Source organism: Antrostomus carolinensis, unplaced genomic scaffold (assembly GCF_000700745.2).
Source record: "Antrostomus carolinensis isolate BGI_N321 unplaced genomic scaffold, ASM70074v2 scaffold12676, whole genome shotgun sequence".
Lineage (NCBI taxonomy): Eukaryota > Metazoa > Chordata > Aves > Caprimulgiformes > Caprimulgidae > Antrostomus > Antrostomus carolinensis.
The window spans coordinates 65997-86295 of NW_010322575.1; the positions used below are offsets into that span (position 1 = coordinate 65997).

General features: G+C 40.1%; 1 protein-coding gene across 1 annotated transcript in view; it reads right to left on the reverse strand.

Moving 5' to 3' along the window:
* The window catches only part of NME7 (NME/NM23 family member 7), a gene marked incomplete at its 5' end in the record, with an annotated part of 73962 nt that overhangs the window by 51727 nt on the left and 1936 nt on the right, over nucleotides 1-20299 (reverse strand). Inside the window, 5 exons of the mRNA XM_010170284.2 lie at nucleotides 3640-3745; nucleotides 6616-6823; nucleotides 9246-9296; nucleotides 13055-13165; nucleotides 18536-18702. Of these exons, the coding sequence (XP_010168586.1) occupies nucleotides 3640-3745; nucleotides 6616-6823; nucleotides 9246-9296; nucleotides 13055-13165; nucleotides 18536-18702 (643 nt within the window). The remainder of the gene's footprint in view (nucleotides 1-3639; nucleotides 3746-6615; nucleotides 6824-9245; nucleotides 9297-13054; nucleotides 13166-18535; nucleotides 18703-20299) is intronic.

Below are 20299 nucleotides of genomic sequence, written 5' to 3' on the forward strand. Positions count from 1 at the left end.
TAAAAAAGACTGGAAAGCAAAATCCAAATCACAAACTCAGTCAAATGTTTCTTCAGAAATAGACTAAAGCTCTGTATAAGCTCAAGCATGTAAGTGAAACTTCACGTAATTGTACACATGTAATGAGCAGATTATATTCATGGTAATTAGATAATCAAGTTCAAAGTCTCAGCAGTGCATAGGAAATGGCAAAAAGGTTTATTTTTAGATACTCAGCATTGAGAATTTGTGGAGCACAAATCAAATCTGCAATGCATAAGAGACTCTGCTGCTTTGACCCACATAAATTCCTCTCCATGCCTCCACCAAACTACCTTCTCACACTGATGGCCACACAGGATTCCCTTTCCTCTCCAGCCACTGTGTTTCCACTTTCATTCTCCCCACCAGCAAGAGCAGGGTGGACAGCCAGAGCTAGAAGCAGTGTTGCTGGGGATAAGCAAGTTGCTTATTTTTAAGACCACGCAGTCTCCTACATGCAATTTTGCCAAAAGGGCAGCTCACTAGTTGCTATAGCACCTACTTCAACTGAGATATGGGAGATGTTGCTGGCATAACCAGAATGTCTCGGGTATCACTGAACACAGTTGTTAACAGCCGTAAAAAAGGGAGATGAGATGAGCAGGGCCTCTCTGCTCTGTTGCGGATCACTGAGCCCAAATAGGTCAGCCCTTCCTTTCTCAAACTTCCTGCCTACCAATGCACAATCCCATGGGGCCAACCTGCTCCGCTGCCATGTCTCTGCTCTCTAATCCCTAAAGCTGGGCTTCTGCCTGCTTATCTGCCTGTTTCAGACAGGCAGCTGGGAGTTCTCCTGAGCAAATTATTTGGTCCCCCAAAACTCTTTCAGCGTGCTATTCCCTGACTCCAAAACAGTCTGCAGGAGGAGGGAGGAATGGTGGCATTTCTGCAGGCATGCTCAAAACTTTAAAAGCTTTAAAATCTGTAGGAAGCAAAGGCTATCTTCCTTCAACTTTAAAACAGGCAGTTTAATTATAAGAGAGTAATTTCAGAATTAAGACTTCCAAAAACTGTTGCAAAGCTAGTGCACAGCTCTCTACTCTGTTGTTCATGGTTCTTCCAACTGTGATGACACAAAGTGCTTTATAAGAAGACCAAGTATACCAAAAGAGATGCCACTCTGAGATATTTTTGTTGTTACTCACAAAGACAGGCTGAAGATGAATACAAGAAAGACTAAGGAAGACAGAAGAGCACAAGCTAGGAAAGCCAAATTCTCTCCTCTGCAATACTCCCAGCTCATTGGGCTGATGTTGGGGAGTTCCTGCAGCCCTTGTGAAGAAGGATTCATCTCGCCTCAAACTGCAGACTGGAACCAGTCTGTTGCAAAGCCACATCAGTGTTCTCAGTCAAAGAGGGAGGCCATGGCCTAGCCACAGTGACTCTTCCCTTCCCTAAGCCCAACTTCCCATCAGAGCCAGACTTCGGGGAAGTTTTACAAGAGTGCTTCAGTCTCGTAATCCCTTTAAGAGATCCAGCACCTGTGGCTTTTGAAAAATTCGAAGTAACAAGGGAGAGAACAGGCAGGAACAACAGAGCTTAGTAAGGTAAAGGCATAGCCAGTCCCTGAATTCCATCATTCTTGATATTAATTTAAAATTGATAAAATACTTAGAAAAGAAAATTCAGTTTTAATTTCTTCATTCTGTTGAGGGTAATAATCAGAGCTGTATGGACAGAGAACGCTCACACAAGGTACACTTTGTCTTTCAGATTTTATTTGCTGTTTGGCAGCTGTGGCCTGCCTTTCCAGCCCTCTGGGGTATGAGAAAAAGGCCTATATAGTGGATATTAACTTTGTAATGGATATCAACTTTAGTCCAGTCTTTCTAGTGCTTACCTTGCAAAGCTGGGTGTGCACTTACACTTTCTGTTTTTCTGTACTTGCACCTTTTTTTCTCCTTCTCTCTCACCACCCTCACCTCCCCCAGACACTCACACTCCCAGAGGGGAGTGCAAAGAGGGCCAGAATTTGTCTTTTAGTGATTCAGAAAAATTCTGAAAAGTTCAAGAAAAAAGAAAGAACGACAGGGAACTAAAAAATCTACAGAAATGAAGATTAAAACTAGGAAGGGACAACCCAAGCTCACTAAGAGAGAGTCTGAGCCACCATATGTAATGGAAATTATATCTTAAGTATAAGAAAGCAGAGCTGAAGCCATCCACTTTGCTATTTTCACAATCAAATTAAGGACCCTAACAATCCTTCCATGGAGAAGTTTGTCCTCTGCAAACATTTAGCTAGGTAAGATCATAGTCCCAGCTGCTGCCCACATTTCTGTAAAAGGAACATCACGCTGTCTTTGCTGCACAGCAGACTTATCGGTAGCAGATACCATGCAAGGCCTCAAAGAGATAACAGGCATATTATCAGCAGCGAGTGTGAGACTCTTTCTTGTGAAAGCCATTTTTTTTTCAGCAAGCTCTCCAGATATCCCACTTGAGGTGTGAAAGGCCTGGAAACTGCTATGGCCATTTACACTATTTCCATTTCAGCTATCCACCGAGAAGTGACTAAAAGGTTGTAGTGTGCTCTGCATCTTACTGAGAAAAATCTCCATGCTCTCACATGGCAGTATTTATTCTGCACTCAAAAGTACTTCAGCAGTGCCAGAGCCAAAGTATTTTACTGTACTCACTGCTCCTACACATGGTCCTGTATCTAAGTACAGGACACAAAAGTGAGATTATTTTTGCATGGTACGAGCATTAAACACTTCCAATACTCATATGATGAGCTCACAGGGCATTCTCCAGCACAGAAGGTATCATGGAGTCCAACAAATGCTTCAGGTCTTCAGTTCACTTTCACACAGTAAATAAGCCTTCTCTATTTTCCATCCCCACTTCCATCTGCATTCAGCAGAACAAGATTCCTATCAGCACAAATCTCCCTTTTTCCATCTGCATTCAGCAGAACAAGTGACAGAACACCACCCTTTTCACTGTGACGGTGGTGAGACACTGGAACAGGTTGCCCAAGGAAGTTGTGGAGGCCCCCTCCCTGGAAGTGTTTAAGGCCAGATTGGATGAGGCTTTGAGCAACCTGATCTAGTGGAAGGTGTCCCTGCTGATGGCAGAGGGATTGGGACTAGACGATCTTTAAGGGCCCTTCCAATCCAAACCATTCTATGATTCTATGAACAAGATTCCTATCAGCACAAATCTCCCTTTGTGCGTAGTTCTAACGTAATGTGTTACTGTGTGAGTGGAGGGCCCTGCAGTATGGCCAGGCGTCCTGCTTTCACTCTGCTGTGAGGATGCCAGCCTCCGACAGATGAGTGTGGTGGGCTGACAGGAGCAAGGACACAGTAAGCTATCACAGTAAGATTCATCAAATCTCATGTAAATCTTTATCGTTCTTCTTTTTTTCACCTCTCACTTCTTATTTTGAAATTAACAAGTATTCACATGGAAAGCACACAACCCACTCTTCATGGAACTGAACTGCAGACATACTAAAGGTGTATGAAAGACAATGTATTTGGATACTTTTGCAGGTACTATGTAATATACCCAGTGCTCTTGCAGTTTCATTCTTCCAAAAAAGGGCATGGGAATGATCATGGATACAACGAAGCACACATTGCTTTCACCTCCGCTGTCCGTATTGCTTACCTTCATTAACTGCGTGAGGCTTAATAATGCAACAAGTACAGTTTGTGAACTTTGCACTGTTGACGGGTCCACGACCTCCACTGGAGGGAAAGAACAACTCCAGCTCCTGAAAAAAATTGTAATTAAATATATTTTAGTTTGATCTAGCTGCATACATCAGCTTTTATCATAAGTAACAACGTCTGACATGTCGATAGTCACAGAAGATAAACCTTGATTATAGATTGTTGTGTGCTACAAATACTTTTCCCCTATAATATTATCTCAAACATCTCTCTCTCTCTCTGGCACCATTGCTACAATCAGAAAAACATGATTTGGATATTTCTTGCAACACCTCTCTTTTCACTTCTGCAACACAATCCATTTTCATTCAGAGCATTCAAAATGCTGCTGCCACAATCATCTGGGAGAGGTTCCCAGGTTTCTGAATTATCTGTCTCTTTCCTCAGTATCTTTCCCAAATCCATTCCCATATTTTATCTTCCCTCTTTTCATACCATCTTTTCTACTGTATGAACAGAAATGCAACTACCATCCATTTCTCAGTGTGTTTTCTTTCCATATACAAAACTGACCTCCATCCCATTTGTTTACAACTTTTTTCCTTTTGTCTTAAACAACTAAACTTGTCTAAAATTGCTGACTCACTCCTCATGTCTTATTGACCCCATTATTTATTTATTTATTAAATCTTACTGAATTGAAGCTGATTAACTCAATTGCTGTGATTTCTGGGATGAATCAAAAGAATCTCTTTGCCTCCAATCATTTCCTTTCTTCCCTCCATCACTATTCAGGTATCATAGAGCTGTGGTCTTAGACCATACTGGGGTGAGCTTGAGAGCCAAGCTTCTTTCCTCAGTGATATTTTTTCATTGTTTACTGCCAGCTTCACACCTTTTCCATACCATTTATTCACCTATGTTATGCAATCTGCCAATTAACATTAGTCAAATTCTCGAAACACAGATTCAATTTCAGACCTATTGGCCAAATTCAGTACGACAATTGATAAATTTCTATTTAAGGGAAATAATAATATCCTGGAAATACTGCTACTGAATCTATCTGATTTTTTTCCTGTGTAACAGTAGCAGTGCTAAAGGCGATTTCCTAGAATTGTCTCATTTAATTTACTAGCTCAATTCAGATGGAATAGACTTTGCTATCATCTCCCAGTCTTTAGCTCATTGCACTCTGACAATTCCTGTAACCCCGACTTGAACAATTATACAATTCACACTGATGGATCTTTCAATAGTAAGGAAAATGATTTTTGTTTTTCTCCTAGCAAAAACACCACATTTTAAGTGGCCATATCTGAGACAAAAGGTTTGTTTCCTACATCCTTCTACTGATAAAATGTTTCATACTTCCAAGACCTCGTCCTGCTCTGTTAAATACAGTTTACTCTAAAAGAAGCAGCCAGGAAAAGGCAGCAAAATATTTACAATATTTAACACTTTGCTATATCCATTAAAAATCACAAAAGGAAAGTAACTAAACAATGCTGAAGGACTAGGATAATGAAGTGCCAAACTAGTGGAGTCTTAAAAAGAAAATTCTTCCTCTTTCCTTTTATTCCTGATCTAAAGAAATTCCAAAATTTGGCCTGTAGAGAGACACCACCCCAGAGTATACCAGAGGCATACTTTTACTTGTCATTTAGTCCCCAAAAAGAACAATGTAGCTTTCCACTCTAACTGTTCAGTTTACAATACATTCATTATATGTGGCTGGGACTTTGGTTTTCCTTCAGAAGAGGTTTTTTTTGGTCCCTTTATCTCATATGTCTTTCTTTTCAGCAAAGCTTCTGCAAGGCGCAGCCCACTAGTTTCCGTGGCAACTGATATACAGTCATATAATACTGGGCCTACTAAATTAAAATAGGCACAGAGGTATTAAATTCACAATTTTGGTTGATTTATTGAAGATTGGTATCAGTAACACCACAAAAGATGCACACACCTGCAAAAGTTCATCGAAATAATCCCACAGTCATAAAAATACTGCAGATGAATAGGCCTTCAAACAGCATTTCAAAAATAATGAAATGCAAAAAGAACAACAAACTTACATCAAAGCACACACTTAGGCTTCTAATCAAAACTTTATGCTAATAGATACTCTTCCCTCCACTCTCAGTTCAAAAGCTGGCACAGTTGTCATGGCAGTACACAGGAACAAAGAGAAACTTTCACATCTAGCTATTTAACCAGAACTACAAAGACTTTTCTGACCAAAATTCTCCTTTGTTGGAAAAGATCAATTTCATCCAAACTCTTTCTGACTAGGTAAGGTAGTAAGGTAAACTCTATTCTTGCCACCATTTATCAGCATATCTACCCCACAACAACGTACACAAAGAGTCACCTCAGTTCTGTAGAAAAGCTAGTAATATCTATCACTCAGTTGCCGGGTCTTTTCTTAGCACTAAGGAAAGACACGCTGCAAACAAAGCAAGAGAGAAGCAAACTCCTCAAAGCCAGGCCCACTGTATTACCTCTCACAACACAAAGCAATACAAAACGGCCCGTTTTCATAATCATTCATTCTGAACAATAACAGCAGAGGAAAGGAGGCTGCAGGCAGAGGACTAGTGAGGACTGTGGAGAACAGATAAGCAAAACACAGGAAGGCACAAAAGGATTTAATTGTTTAATCTCTTTCTTTTTATGACCAACATCGGTAGGCTATAGGTAGATTATGCAGATTGTGCAATTAACTCAATGGTTGTGATGTACAGAAGACATTAAAAATGACCAGGCGTGCTCTTCTGGTCAAAGTGCTCAAGGTCCCCCTTTGTGACAGAGATAACAAGATTTCTGTTTCAGACAGTGTATTTTTCCACGGAGAACATCTCAACTGAGTTCTGAACTCAAGTGGGGGAAAAAAATTAGGAATTCCTGACCCGGCTGTTACCACATAAAAGTAAAAATAAACCTCAGTCAACAAACACAGTCAAAAACTTACTTGAGCAGCTGAAGCAACCGAATCAGGGCCATGAGCTGCATTTCTTAGGCCATCATGTCCGAACATAGCTCGAATGCTGTCTGGTGCATCAGTCTGAGCCACTGCAGAGTTTGCTGGCCCCAGTAATGTTTTCCATTTACAAACTGCATCATCTCCTAAGATTTCCATAGCAACAATGGGACCACTTGTTATAAACTGAAGAAGCTCACTGCAAAATGGAAACAGCACATGGTGATCCACACTACAAATCAAAACCAACAAAAACATATGAACCAGTGGAGATGCTCAGAACTCAACTCAACAAGGCCTTGAACAACACGATCTAACTTTAAAGTTGGCTCCGTGCTTTGAGGAGGAGGTTGGGCTGGGTCATGTGGACACATTCCCTTATTATTATGGTTGTACAAAAAGAACCAGATAATACAAACTTGCTCAAGCTAATGTCTAGGATGTTAGACTTCAAAAGAATTTTTAAAACATCAGTGCTGGCGACAGAGAAAGAGGCCCTGCCAACCGCTTGTCTGACAGGAACGATCCTACGCACGTCTCTTCTGGCACAGCAGGATTTCAGGATCCTCACAGATGCCCTGTGTGTATTCCCCGCTGACACAGCTTCAGCACTGCCCTCGGGATGGATTGCTCCACTGCCCTGTGAATCTCTTTTTCCCAGCCAAAATCCAAAGTGGGAGAGAAGGGAGAAGAAAGATTTGGAAAGTTTGCAGGGGAAATGGGACTTAGCCACAAAGTGAGTTATCACATCCTGGCATAAGCAGAAGTCAAGCTATTTTAATGGGATGAATCTGAGTAAGGAGAAGAGATTGTCAGGAGCAGCCTGACAGAAAACAACCACAAAACTGGAAACTGAAATGTTCTATTTAAAAACTAAACAAAACACCCTAACTACAATTCTCTATATTTACAAAACATGCATACCAGCAAGCCTGCCTTTTCCCTGTGTAGCCTGGACAGAACCAACAAAGGAGAAAGTTGACTTAATGCTTTCTGTGCTACTTTCTTAAAAAAAGAGCTTTACAAAATTATGATTGTGTATGTGTCTGTTTCTCCAGCCACCTTCTTCCTAATGATCACTTATGCAATGATCGGTGGGCAAGAAGAGAAGAGAAATCCTACTAGTTCTCTGCTAAAGGAATGATATTAAAACTATGAAAAGTTACACAAAGGAACTACACAGGGATAAACTACTGGAACTCAGGTTCTGCTGGTCAGAGACTGCTTGTTTAGGATACAGTTAAATGGCTTACACATACATACATCTAAGGAAAAAAATCAATTTCTACAACATTGCTTCCTGTGCAGACTGATCCTGAATATTAAACAATTTTTTTAAATTAATTTTTTTAATACAAAAAACATTTTCCAAACAAGTAGAATTGCTATTTTTCCCTACTATTCACTAGACTTACAGTGACTACTGAACTTGCAAACTAAATCTGCATTTAAAGACAAGTAATACAATGCTAGATAAAAATGAGTCAGAGATTTTACATTTCATTGCCTTGAAGATTCGTGTTCTCTTTGATTTGGAATGGTTCATAACTATTTGTTTCTAATTTAGAGAAAAATCCTATACAGGAGATATAGTCAGTAGGACTGTAGGATGGGAAAAAGGCACATCACAGTGGACAAAGGCTACAGTTCTTCAGGTAATTACCATTAGTGTAGATAGACATCTGTGAAATAACACTACAGGCAAAATTCTTCTGTATTTATCAATATATTCAAGTAGGCTTACTCAGCAAATAAAAGGCAATTCTAAATCTTCCTCTGATCTCCAGCATGATCAGACATAGCCTGAGGCGATGCCTCCATGAAGGGCTTGAGTTTGAACCCACAATAAATCAATTGCTGTGCAGGAGAGCAGCTGGTAGATCCTAATCCTCAAGCACTTCATGACAGTACTGAAACCAGGTCTTTTGACCAAGTCAGTGCAAATCCAGGTTCCAACATGTCTGAAAAACATAAGGCAGAGCTGCACCCTCTTCCTAAATGAGGCAGACTGTCAAGTTCAGAGGGAGGAAAAGAAAATTGTTTGTCGGCACTTTCAGGCAAAGCAGAAACAACACAATCTCTGGGTCATAATCATCAATCTGGTCAGTTATGGAAAGACTAAGGTCTTTCATGTTAGGTGGAGCAGTCTAGCATCACGGAAGTTTGAATTTTTGTCCAGGGGTAGTAATGCAGTAAACAACTGTCCCATTCACTATCCTTTCAGCTACTTCTGATTTGGGGTACTTGCTACCAAATCAATTCCCACAGCTAAGCATTCCGCCCTAATTCTCATTACCTGGAGGCTCCACACTGATCCTGAAGATGCTCCTTCCCTTGGCTTTGAAGTTTCACCTTGCTAGAAGCATTTTCACTTCTGAGCTACTAAAGATATTTGCCTGATATTATCAGGCTGTAAAGAGTGTGATTTAAAACCCTGGATAGCTGAAATAAGGATCTGTCCCTGGAGGAAGATGAACAGGGTGCATACTTTGCAAAGGGCTCCACTCAACTAAGGCAAGTTCTGATTTTCCCATGGTGCTGCAGTACCAAATACAGTAAATGAACCCTGGGCATTCAATAAATAAGCTTAATACATGTTGAGCTAAAACTGATATACCTACTTATAAAAAGGTTTTGATTGATGGTCTACGTAGAAATCGGCTGCTTCTTTTCTGGAAGAGTAAATTAAAGACATAGATATAGATGTATAGATATGTACACACACAAATATATATACACATACACATACATAAACCCTCCTGAAAACCACAAACTATCATTCATCAACATGTTTCTACAGGTAATGTCATGCCAAGCTGGACAGCTTGTGGGGTGATCATGCCCAATAACAGAAACTACATTTAACATTCTGTCATATTCTGTGTAGCTACAGGTGTAGCTTGTAGCTGACTCCTCCTTATGCTCCTGCTCTGGGAAGGAAGTAATTATTGAAGCCCATAGCATAGACTTTCAGGGTCACTGATGTTCCCTATATACTCAGGTTGAGAAATAAATGCAGCAGTCACCTTCTTGCCAAGCCGTTTGCTGTTATGTTGTTTTCATCTTTCATCCCAGTTTGAGCATGCAGGTTGGTTAATGAAGTTTGGGTTTAAAGCATAAATAAACGATTTACCTGCTTCACTGGAAATTACTTCTTTGTCAAGGCTAGTGCTTGATTACACTGGTGCACAACACAACATTACTTAACCTGATTTCTATTCAGTATCCTCAAATGTTAAAAGTCACAAAGGCAGCACAATGCCCTCCAGATTAAAACTTGCTTTCTCCCACACTTGCCCAGTTGAAAACTCAATTTGGTCTTGCACTTTCCCTCAGGAAGCACAGCAGTTACTACACACTGCTTTCTCCCAAAGCTATGGGGTCTGTGTAATGAGGAGGGCTCCTTACATTGCCAGGCAAACAAAGGCCACCAGGCATACACAGTATGCCTGTACCACAGCAGCTACTTCGCCTTTACTCAGGTACTGGAAGCACGAAGACAGCCTTTTCAGACAGCTCTCCAAGCTCTGCATTGCCACAGCCACGCTGTTAGCAGCACTGGGCTCAGCTACACAACGATACACATTTCAGGGGCCATGGTGCAGACCCACCAGTGGGCACACCATTCTGTGACTTTGCACCCCACCGCCCCTGGCAGCTAGCCAACCTACTCCCCCTCCTGCTTTTTTCTCCAGCTGCTTCTCATGTTCAACTCTTGCTTACTGCACTGCTTTTTTTGCATGGCAACAGCTAGAAAAATTCATGGGGATTTTCAAGTCTGGCCCCATCATTTCGCAGCTTCAAAATTCCAGTTCAGAAGTGCAGGCCTGGTCTTGGCTTGCTCCAAATCCTGGTGTGTACCACTTTCTGAAGCTTGAATTTGTGGAGAAGGACAAGATCTTCAGGAGCATTGACAGGTGAAGACAAGCAATATTGTTCACCCCTAGTCTGCGTAATCAAAGCAGAGCAAGGAGACTGAAAGATTCCCACATGGAAAATTGTTTTTACATACAGAAATAGTCTTCTATTTTTTCTGGTCTCCATGATTTTGCTTACTTTGAGCAGCCCTCTTTCCTGAAAGAAATTACCTGCATGTTTTTCAAATAACACGTTCCAAGTCTGAACAAAGGCATGGTTCTGTCATCTGCAATGCAAGTTTTCACATCTCTCTCCTATGTGCAGTCCAGACTTAAGCCAAATATTGCCAGAGGAAAGAAATAACCTCAAGAAGAATCTATGAAGAATTTAATTTTCCTAACCTTGAGAAATATTTGAGCAGCCACAGCTTTCTCCAGCTTTTTTATCAAAATCACCACCTGCTCATTGGAACCAAATAATTCCTGGTTTGTTGCTTTCAGTTCAGTGTTAAGTATGAACCATCCAAAATTGAAAAGATTTTAATTGACCATACAGGTAATATACTTTGCTTTCATTTCATAACTAAGGCAGAAACATGATTTAAAAATTATGCTAGTCACAGGAGCTCTTGCAGCCTCAAGATTCAAACCTATACTCTACAAATACCCTAAAGTTTTTGTTTACAATTCACTATTTCACCAGAAAATCCTCTTCTGAAACAAATTCACTAAATAATTTTGGAAAGCAAATATGAAAAAGGTCTGCAAACAAGTAGTGTAATTTCTGAATGTGAAGAAATATTTGAGGGGTATATTTCTGAAACAAACTGAGCTCTAACATTCAGTTAAGAATTCCCATTGTAATAAATATAAAACTGCAGTTGTGCTGTGTAACTTAGTTCCTTTTTCACTTCATCTCTCTCATTAGTTGGAACTGGATGATCTTTAAGGTCCCTTCCAACCCAAACCATTCTATGATTAGTTCTATGCTTTTAAAGAATGGAAAACAGTGTTCATATGGGTATAACAGACTGAACTGACATATGATTAAATGAAGAGACTAGAGAGCTGACCTACCAAAGCAGGTGCCTGCCCTTACTTTCATATCTTGGCTACAATTTTTACGGAAGGCATGAATCTACTGAACAGTGATTGCCAGATAAATGTCAGTAACAATCCCTTTAAAGAAAGCAGTAGAGGGTGATGCTGGTTTGAACAAGCGTGCCTGCAGAGATCTAAGGGGAGAAGACTTTGGCAAAGCCATAGTTCTATCATTTTAAAATGGCACAGTCCCAAGAAACAGAATATAAGTATGCAGAGAAAGCACAAATACTCAAGACATTATTTTAAATATATCCAGTATCACAGCCCAATCTTGTGCTTATTAATAATTATTTCCGATTATACAAGACAAGCAGAAATTTTTATATAGCAATAGGCAATAAAAGTTCAAGTCTCGAAGTTTCTTCCCTTCGGTGTGAGTCAACTCTAAAGCACACGACTTGGCTCAACAGTTCTTCAAGTTCTCAAGCAGACACTGAAATAAAGAACCACCCAACACAGCACTTCAGGACCAAATCTCTCAGACTGGAGAAAAGCAAGCCAAAAAAAGCTGGCTTGAAAGACGCTGTGAATTGTAAATCAGCATTAGAAACCTGATTGAACTTAGGAACTGAAGTTGTTTGATGGAGGATGTGGGACCAGTATCATCAAACACTGCAGCAGGTGAATGTGGAAACAAGAGGAGGAAGTCACATAGTTGTTTTATCAGTATTTCAGAAAACCAAAAATGCTTTGAGGTAGGGGAAAATTGTTCCTGACTTCACACAGAAACCATAAGAACACATTAAAATGGTATTATGTAAGACAGATAGCTTTTCTTTTCAAAGACATGTTGTATATGAACAGGTTTGGCAAAGCAGCAATAGAGAAATAGTGTTCTGTTGAAAAGACTTTGGGGAAGTCTTCTAGGGAAAATTAATTACACTTTCCTTCCTCTGCAGCGTGTCTTTTTTGAAACCTTGTGGCTCAGTGAGATAAGTGGATAACAGGTTGAGGGGGATTAGGAAGATGCACAAGTAAAATCTGTCCAACTCTGCAACATCAGAAGATCATTTGCTTTCCCTGGGCCTTGCAGTCATTAACAACCAACCAAGTTTGGGTTCTGAGAGCACAAATTAAGATAATGGATTCACTGAGAGTGAACAAACCAACTATTTTAAAGACAATGCTGTTATCATCAGCAACGTGGCTTGATCAGGAAGCCATGAGGTGAGGACATACAGGCACATCAGTAGTAAATGCTGCTGAGTTGCTAAAGCTATGGTAGTCACCTTGGATTCATACATAGACATTAGATATTTAATCATCCACATCATTTGCACAGAACTTTTTAATACTTAGCTTAATTCTCTTTCAGAAACCTACATGATTATGAAACAGATGAGTCTTCCCTCTATTACTCACTGGGATGGATTTGATGTGTGGAACAACACAGCATAGCTTCAGAGAATGTTCTTAACTGCAAAAATAATATTTAGATACAATAGAACTAACCTTAAAAAAATCCTTACCTTGAAAGAATCATCATTTTGGCCTTAGTTATTGTAAATCCTGCATTAATAATCATATCAATTAATTCTCCAATCTTGGGCAGTGCATCAGGTTTAATCAAAGCCAGTGTTCTGGGGGGAAAAAAAAGAAAGTACAGAGATACAGCCAACACTACTTTACTTAGAGCATTTGGTGTGCATGTTGAGTTTATATTCAGATAAAAAAACCATCACATCAAAGTGAGAAATTCTGCCACAGTCAAACATCCTAGTCCCAGTGTCTCATCAATTTCTACACTGTTCTTGAATGCCTGCGCAAGACTTTATTCTGATAAGAATGAGCTTTGCACATTACAATCTCCTCAGCTTTCTAACCCAAGTCAGCCCACAGTGTTCCACCAGCAGTCATTATTTACTGACTTCTCCCTTCATTCTCAGAGCAAACCATTTGACCACTTCTTCCTTAGCTAGTGTACACGTCTATAGCTCCTCACTCACCACTCTGGGTTAGAACACAACTGATTTGTTAAAGTCTCCCTACACTTGCTCAGTTCCCTTTTTTCCTAATGTTAATCATTACAGATGTATAAATGAAGCTGCTAAAATTCCCTATTTAAAAATACTACTTGAAGATGTGTCTCTTCCATACAACTCAAAGTGAAATGATTGTTTTATTATTACCTTTAAAATATTAGGAGGCCTCAGTGAGAAGAAGGCCCTATTGTGCTTGGTACAGTACAAACACTTCATGGTATACAATTTGCATGCCAAATAGTTGACACTGTTAATAGACACAATAAAACGTTGGCAGAGGAGGCATTACGTCTGTTAAATGACTGACAGCTATATTCTAAGGGAGGCCAATCCAAAAATCTCTACACTCTCCCCCACATCTTTGTTTCCAAGTACATCCTGTCTTCTTGATAATTATCTTTTTATACTGTACATCCCCAAGGCCAGGACTGTTTTATTACCGCGCTTTGCATAGCATCAAGAACACCATCAGCGCTAAACATACTATTAATCAAAAATAACAAGCACAAAAAGAAGGTCTTTAAAATGGCATTTTCTATTTGCATTCATCTTGTGGTGAGTCAGCTTCAAATGTGCTCAGCTTACAAATCAACAGATTTATTCAACCCTGTATCTCAGAAACTCTGCGTTTCTGACAATCCTAAAGAGCTCTTTCCATCTTTTACACTGTTTCCAATAATGAAGGCTGCCCAAGATAGAATTTTTTATTGCAGCACTTCCCTAAATGAAAGGCAAATAATTGCAAATTTCTCATTTTACATAGCAGCATAGCATGGAAAGCAGCGTTTACGTTAGCAGCAATATATTCTAGCCAGGGCAAATACGCTGAGGTTACAGGAGATGGATGAGCTTCCACTGCATTTACTTTGAACTTAAAGTGACCCCAGACTGACAGATGCTTTGGGAACAGACAGACTATGTATTTCACAGTAAGCCTAAAGGAAGGGAGGTGTTAGGACCAGGAAATGTAGAGAGAAAGATTTGAATGTACATGACATTTCATCTGAAACTAAGAGAGAGACATAGATGACCTTCAGAGCTCAGAAAGAGACGGAGATTTCCTCAAGCATCAGGAAGCTCATATACACACACCAGCTTAGGTCTACATCTGTCAGGAAATACAACACAAAAAGACTGATGAACTAAGGGTGTAGCCACAAACTGCATTAATGTAGTCAACCAAGCCCGTGCTTCAGTCCACTGTGATGCAAACTGAAGTTGGTTTAGCCCTATCTTCAGATCAGGAAAGGCTGACCTCTGGCCAACATTCAACACAACATACTCCATGCAGCCTGTGGCCCCCAGCCTGCTCCCCTCTCCTCCAAGGATTTCACAGCTCCACCTCATTTTGTGGCATTATTAATGGCATGACAAGGTGCAAGGAGGCATGTGAGGGGCAGCAGCTGCATGATGGACTGATGACACGTACCCATGCAGTCACACAAACCCTGACCTGCACCCTGGCCTAAGAGGTTCTCAGTGTTGTTGACCATGAACAGTAAGGAATGCGAACTCCAGTGCTGCCTGCATTTCCTTGAAAAATATTTTTTGAATCTATGTTATTAAACAGGCTATTTGAGACAGACTGCTAATGCGGGAAATAAATTGTCTCTCACATTTCTCATTTCAAGCTTTCTAGTAAAACTGTAATTCCTGCCAATATGTAATGAAATATTACATTATAAAGCAATTTACCTAGAAGACATTAATACAAACTGCAATGAGCAACTCTTATAACATCTTTTCTCTAACACTGATAAATAAACTTGAACATTTCAGTGTGAGCTTCCCAGAGATATGACGGATAAGAAAAGTATAATTCAGGATGCTGAAGACTATTTCTGAGATTGGGTTTTGATTCATGAGCCCTATTTTTAGTTTTAATTGGGAATATGTTTCTTGTGGTTTGACATGATGTAGTCTGCAAAGTACATTTTGAAACAGCTTTATGTCTAAGAACAAAGGAGAAAGAATGGAAATTAAGCTCATTTGCTTACATTTTCAGAGGGACTGTACAACATTACTCCAATGAGTACTGAAACAACAGAAGACAGGAACTGATCAAAGAAATGGTGCACAATGCATGCTGTGGCTGTGCTTGTGAGATCTACTGATCTCTAATAATAGACTGTTGCAGGTATAGGACCTGATGTCTCATAGGGGAAGAAACACTGATTATGTCAATGACCAGAAGCATAAGGAAAACATATCCAATCAAAAAAGAGTTCAAATCTTTCTGGTTGAGACATAAGCTTTCTAGCACCATTTTCAAAACCAGGGATGTTAACTGACTCTAAGTATAGTCTGCTTAGACAGGACACACTAGTCAGACAAATGTTTACCTCAGGTTACAACCACCCAGGATCACCAGTGAAAGACTACAGCAGCAGAAATCCCTGTCCCATGCCCGTGACTCCTTAAGTGGTACACTGTTAAGTAAGCACATGCTTCCTTACCCATTTTAGTCACTATTTGTGACAATTTCCTTATGATGCACTGGGAGGGGAGCAGGGAAGAAGAACACTCAAATATGGCTCTATTTAAAAACTGACCCAAGACAGAAGAAAAGAAGGTGTAGAAATTGAAACTCCATAGAACTGTCTTAATAATTTTAGCCTAATCTTAGAAAGGGCCTGTGCAAATCTAGCCGCTTTTTACACATCTGTTTTTTATCTCATGTACCTAGAGTCACACTCACTTGTTTTACTGACAAAAACAAAGGTCCTTAATTCAAAATATTCAAGATCTTTGATATACATTCCTCAGTCTCCCTCAAAGGCCTTTGCTGAGCCTGTCTGCATACATATTCACTGAACAAAGAACGTGTTTCCAAAGGTGAACTAAACTGCTGATAGTCCTGTAGAGCACAAAAGCAAGAAAAAGGCGGGAAAACATTTGTCTCATTCAACATCCTTAAAACTATTAATGCAATTCCAACTACAGATTATTTTAGGAATTATCATGTATTGTAGAAATCTTACTATATCTATTTTACTAATAACTGCTGTAAAACCTGCTAGGGCTAGGCCAGAAAGACATCTTATATGCAACTGGTTTGCCCAAGGACTCTCTTAATATGACCTTGTTTACCCAGTGAAAGTTTCTGTGAAGAAACTGGCTTTTGAGGATCCCTTGCCTGTTTAAGACACCTTTCACTGTGTTCCCTTGGGCTATTCTGAATATGTAACAGCACTTGCACGTCTACGTTATCTTTCAGCCAACATTCCTAAGATGTTTTCCAAACAGCTGACATGTCATAAATTCCCTTCCTTCCTTTTGTAGAGCAGTGCAAAAACTCACCCTCTCCCAGGACCACTTCACTGACACAACTACAGTGTTGCTGGATAGACGGCAACTTCCCTTACAAGAAGCAAATGTCATTTTATCACCACCTTCCTTTCCTTGTTATAACTGCACCAGCACCAGGGCTTATGCTAGTTTAGGCAGAGCAGGAAATACACAACTATAAAAAGTTACAATTGATATAAAAATCATAAACAAGACAGATGTAATCTACCCAAGTCTCCACTGAGGACCAGAGAGACCAGCCTCATCTACAGAAGCCGTCCTCTGGTGTTCTCCACCTCCTTTGCTACTCTTCTACCATTCCCTGCCCCAGCGTGGAGAAAAAGTTCCAGGAGAACTCCTTCTGGAAAGATACTATTTATTTCCAAGGCAATGTTTTTGTGAGGTTAAGAAAAAGATGTGTGTTAAAACCTGCAATTCTTCCTGTATGTCTGGTTATGTATAATTCTCCAAAAAGAGTTGAAAATAAGCCCAGTTAGTAGGAGGGAGCAAGAAAGTAGGCAAAAAGGGCTCACTAGTACATCACACCTAAGAAAACACATCTGTGCTCTTTTTAGAAAAGGCTGGAGCAAATTATCAAAATTTATTAATTTGCAAATTCAGATTATTACCTGCACTGCAGTCAAACAAGATTTAAATTCCTTGTAAATTAAGCTTATTTTCATTTGATTAAGTCTCTCCCGATATTTTTGTTCTTGAGTGGGCTTTTAAAGTCTTTTCCAAAGCAAGTCTTTCAACTAAAAAGAAATGATGATTCTTATCTTCATCCATTATAAATGAAACTTGTCTTAACAAAAAAGGCTATAGGTTTTATAGACATTCTTTCCTGTGAGGGTGGTCAGATACCAGAACAGGTCTGCCCTGTTGCTGTGGATGCTCCTCCCTGGAAGTGTTCAAGGCCAGGTTGGATAAGGCTTTGAAGAACCAGGTCTAGTGGGGGGTGTCCCTGCTCATGGCAGTGGGGTTGGAACTGGATGATCTTTAAGGTCCCTTCCAACTCAAACCATTCTATGATTCTCACTCTACACTTCCTGGCCTCATGCATACAGAGTTTAGGAGATGTTGAAAAAATTCTCAGAAAAAATTCCCTATAGTGGGGAAAAAACAATGGAGAATGGGAATGAGCCTCTCTGACTTCTGTTCCTACTGTCTGCAGTTCCTACTACTAACACAGAGTACATCTGATTGGTAAGGCACTAGGCTTCTGCACAGACCCCAGAGAGAAAAGTGCTACTTTGCAAGATTTTGAGCCCATCATACATCGGGGTTAACATAACAATTCTGCCCCAAGAGAATCCACACATCGCAAGAATCCTACTGCTGCCTGCCCTGGGGGGAGTAACAAAGCTGAACAGGACCCCCTATGTTCCTCCTCCCCCACTTCTCTCCCACGAGACCCAGAGGAGGCAGCAGTTGACATCATGGCAAAATTGGCCTTGAAGACCTATCAGGTAACAATGGCAATCATGGGTTTGCCCACAAGCAGGGGCCACTTTGCTTCTCTCCAGTTATCGGTATGGCAGATCACATCAAACCGCATGCAAACTTGTAGTTATCTCCTCCACTCCCCATAGCAGAGAAAACTTATCTCATTTCCAGCAAAGAACAACGACTTTGAAACCCCAACCACAAAGGAAGATTTTAAAAACCACGCTTTCTTACCTCTCTTTGCGGCTCCCCAGCTTGCGGGCTGTGTATTGATCCCCATAGTCCACCAAGGACAGATGACGGGAAAAAACAGTGATTTTGTTGCCCACGAATAGATCCTCCAGGTGTAAGCTCTCATACTTTGTGCGCTTCAGAAAGGTGCGACGGTTCTTCACATCATACTGTAGAGAAAAGGTTAAAATCTACCATAGCAAGAGATTTAAGCTGTGGGCAAAATCAACATAATTTTTATTCTACCTTCAGAAATTTCCATAGTACTGCGGGCCTGAATCTAATCACTATATTGATTTAATTCCTAAACCTTTGAACTTGCAGGTATGGTAGAAGTAGAAGACTAAACCACAATCAGAAATTTATTCCTTTTAAATATTCTCAGGCTAACACCTATCTTTGCATTTTTTATTTTCTCATTTGCTTGTGCTAATTCAAGCTGTGATAAATGGTTCAGGTGCCCAGTGGATACCTCTGCCCAGTCTCCCTGAGAGTTGCCCCTAGCAGATCTATGCTGTTTCACAGACCAATGGCTCACACCAGGAGCGATCAAGATACAAACTGTGGCAGGTCTCTTCTTCAGGGCATCGTTCCAGTGATACTATGCTTTATTTGACTGTGTAAGACTCAGAATTAGGGATGGATGGATGATTGCAACACTAGATTAAGACGTTCTCACTGCCTAGAGCTGCAGGCTCAAAAGTCTGTCAAGACAATTCAACTATATATCATCATTCCAAGCAAGATGTTAATGTGTAGTTTTCTGGGTGGGCTGGCAAAGCACAAAAGACAATCTGCTGAACAGCCTCTTCAGTGCATCTAGGTATTACAGATGCCTTCAGCTTCCTGGGGAAGTGGAATCCTATGAAAGGAAGAGTTTTGTCCTCCTCAGGACACATTTTCCCTTCTCTGTCTTGAATTACATGTGCTGTCCTTCTTTGCAATGGTATATAGAATAGCATTAAAAGAAAGAACATCATTCCCACAAATTTTTTGGGAAAAAAAATTAAGAGCAAAATTACTCCTCCATGTTCTGAAATGCATGAACAGACTCCTCTCCTGTGAGAAGGCTAGAAGAATTGTGAGTTTTTCCAGAAGAGTCAAAACTTTGCATATCAGAGAACATAAATTATTTTGATACTTCCTTCTATTGAGGCAGGATTATAAGTAAAAATCCTTCCCTGCTGAAATGTCTTTAGCACCTCATACGTGCTCCTACTAAGTGTCCTCTATTCAAGTGCTGTAGGGAATGAAATGACAACACATGAATGAAAAGAATCACTTGAATTCAGCTACTTGTCTTTGCCTGGACTTCGCCAGGAAGCCTGTTCACTGACTTGACCATATGCAATTTACTGAGTATCTTGACTAAAAATCTGAACACTTCCTTGGTTATTTCACTAACAGTTGCTATAAAGGCACCCCGAGCTGTTTCTCTCTTCTGAAGTAGAAGATAAAGGGGGAGGAGGTATCTACCTGTGTTAAAGATATCTTCTTTAGAGTGGAATTTTGGATCTGTTTAAAAGACCTTTGTATAAAGTGAATGATAAGCCACAATAGAATAAATGTAAGACTGTCTGGACTGTTCCCCTCCTGTCCATGTACATCTAGAGGTAAATTATCCAATACAAAATAGTTCTCTGCTAAGAATCTGTCCTTTTTAAAATTTCTTCTCTCTTTTTAGGAAATCTCTTGTAGAAAGAAAAGATATTCAGGTTTTAAGAATTTCTCATGAGAGTTATTAACTATAGAAAATTCAGAGAACAG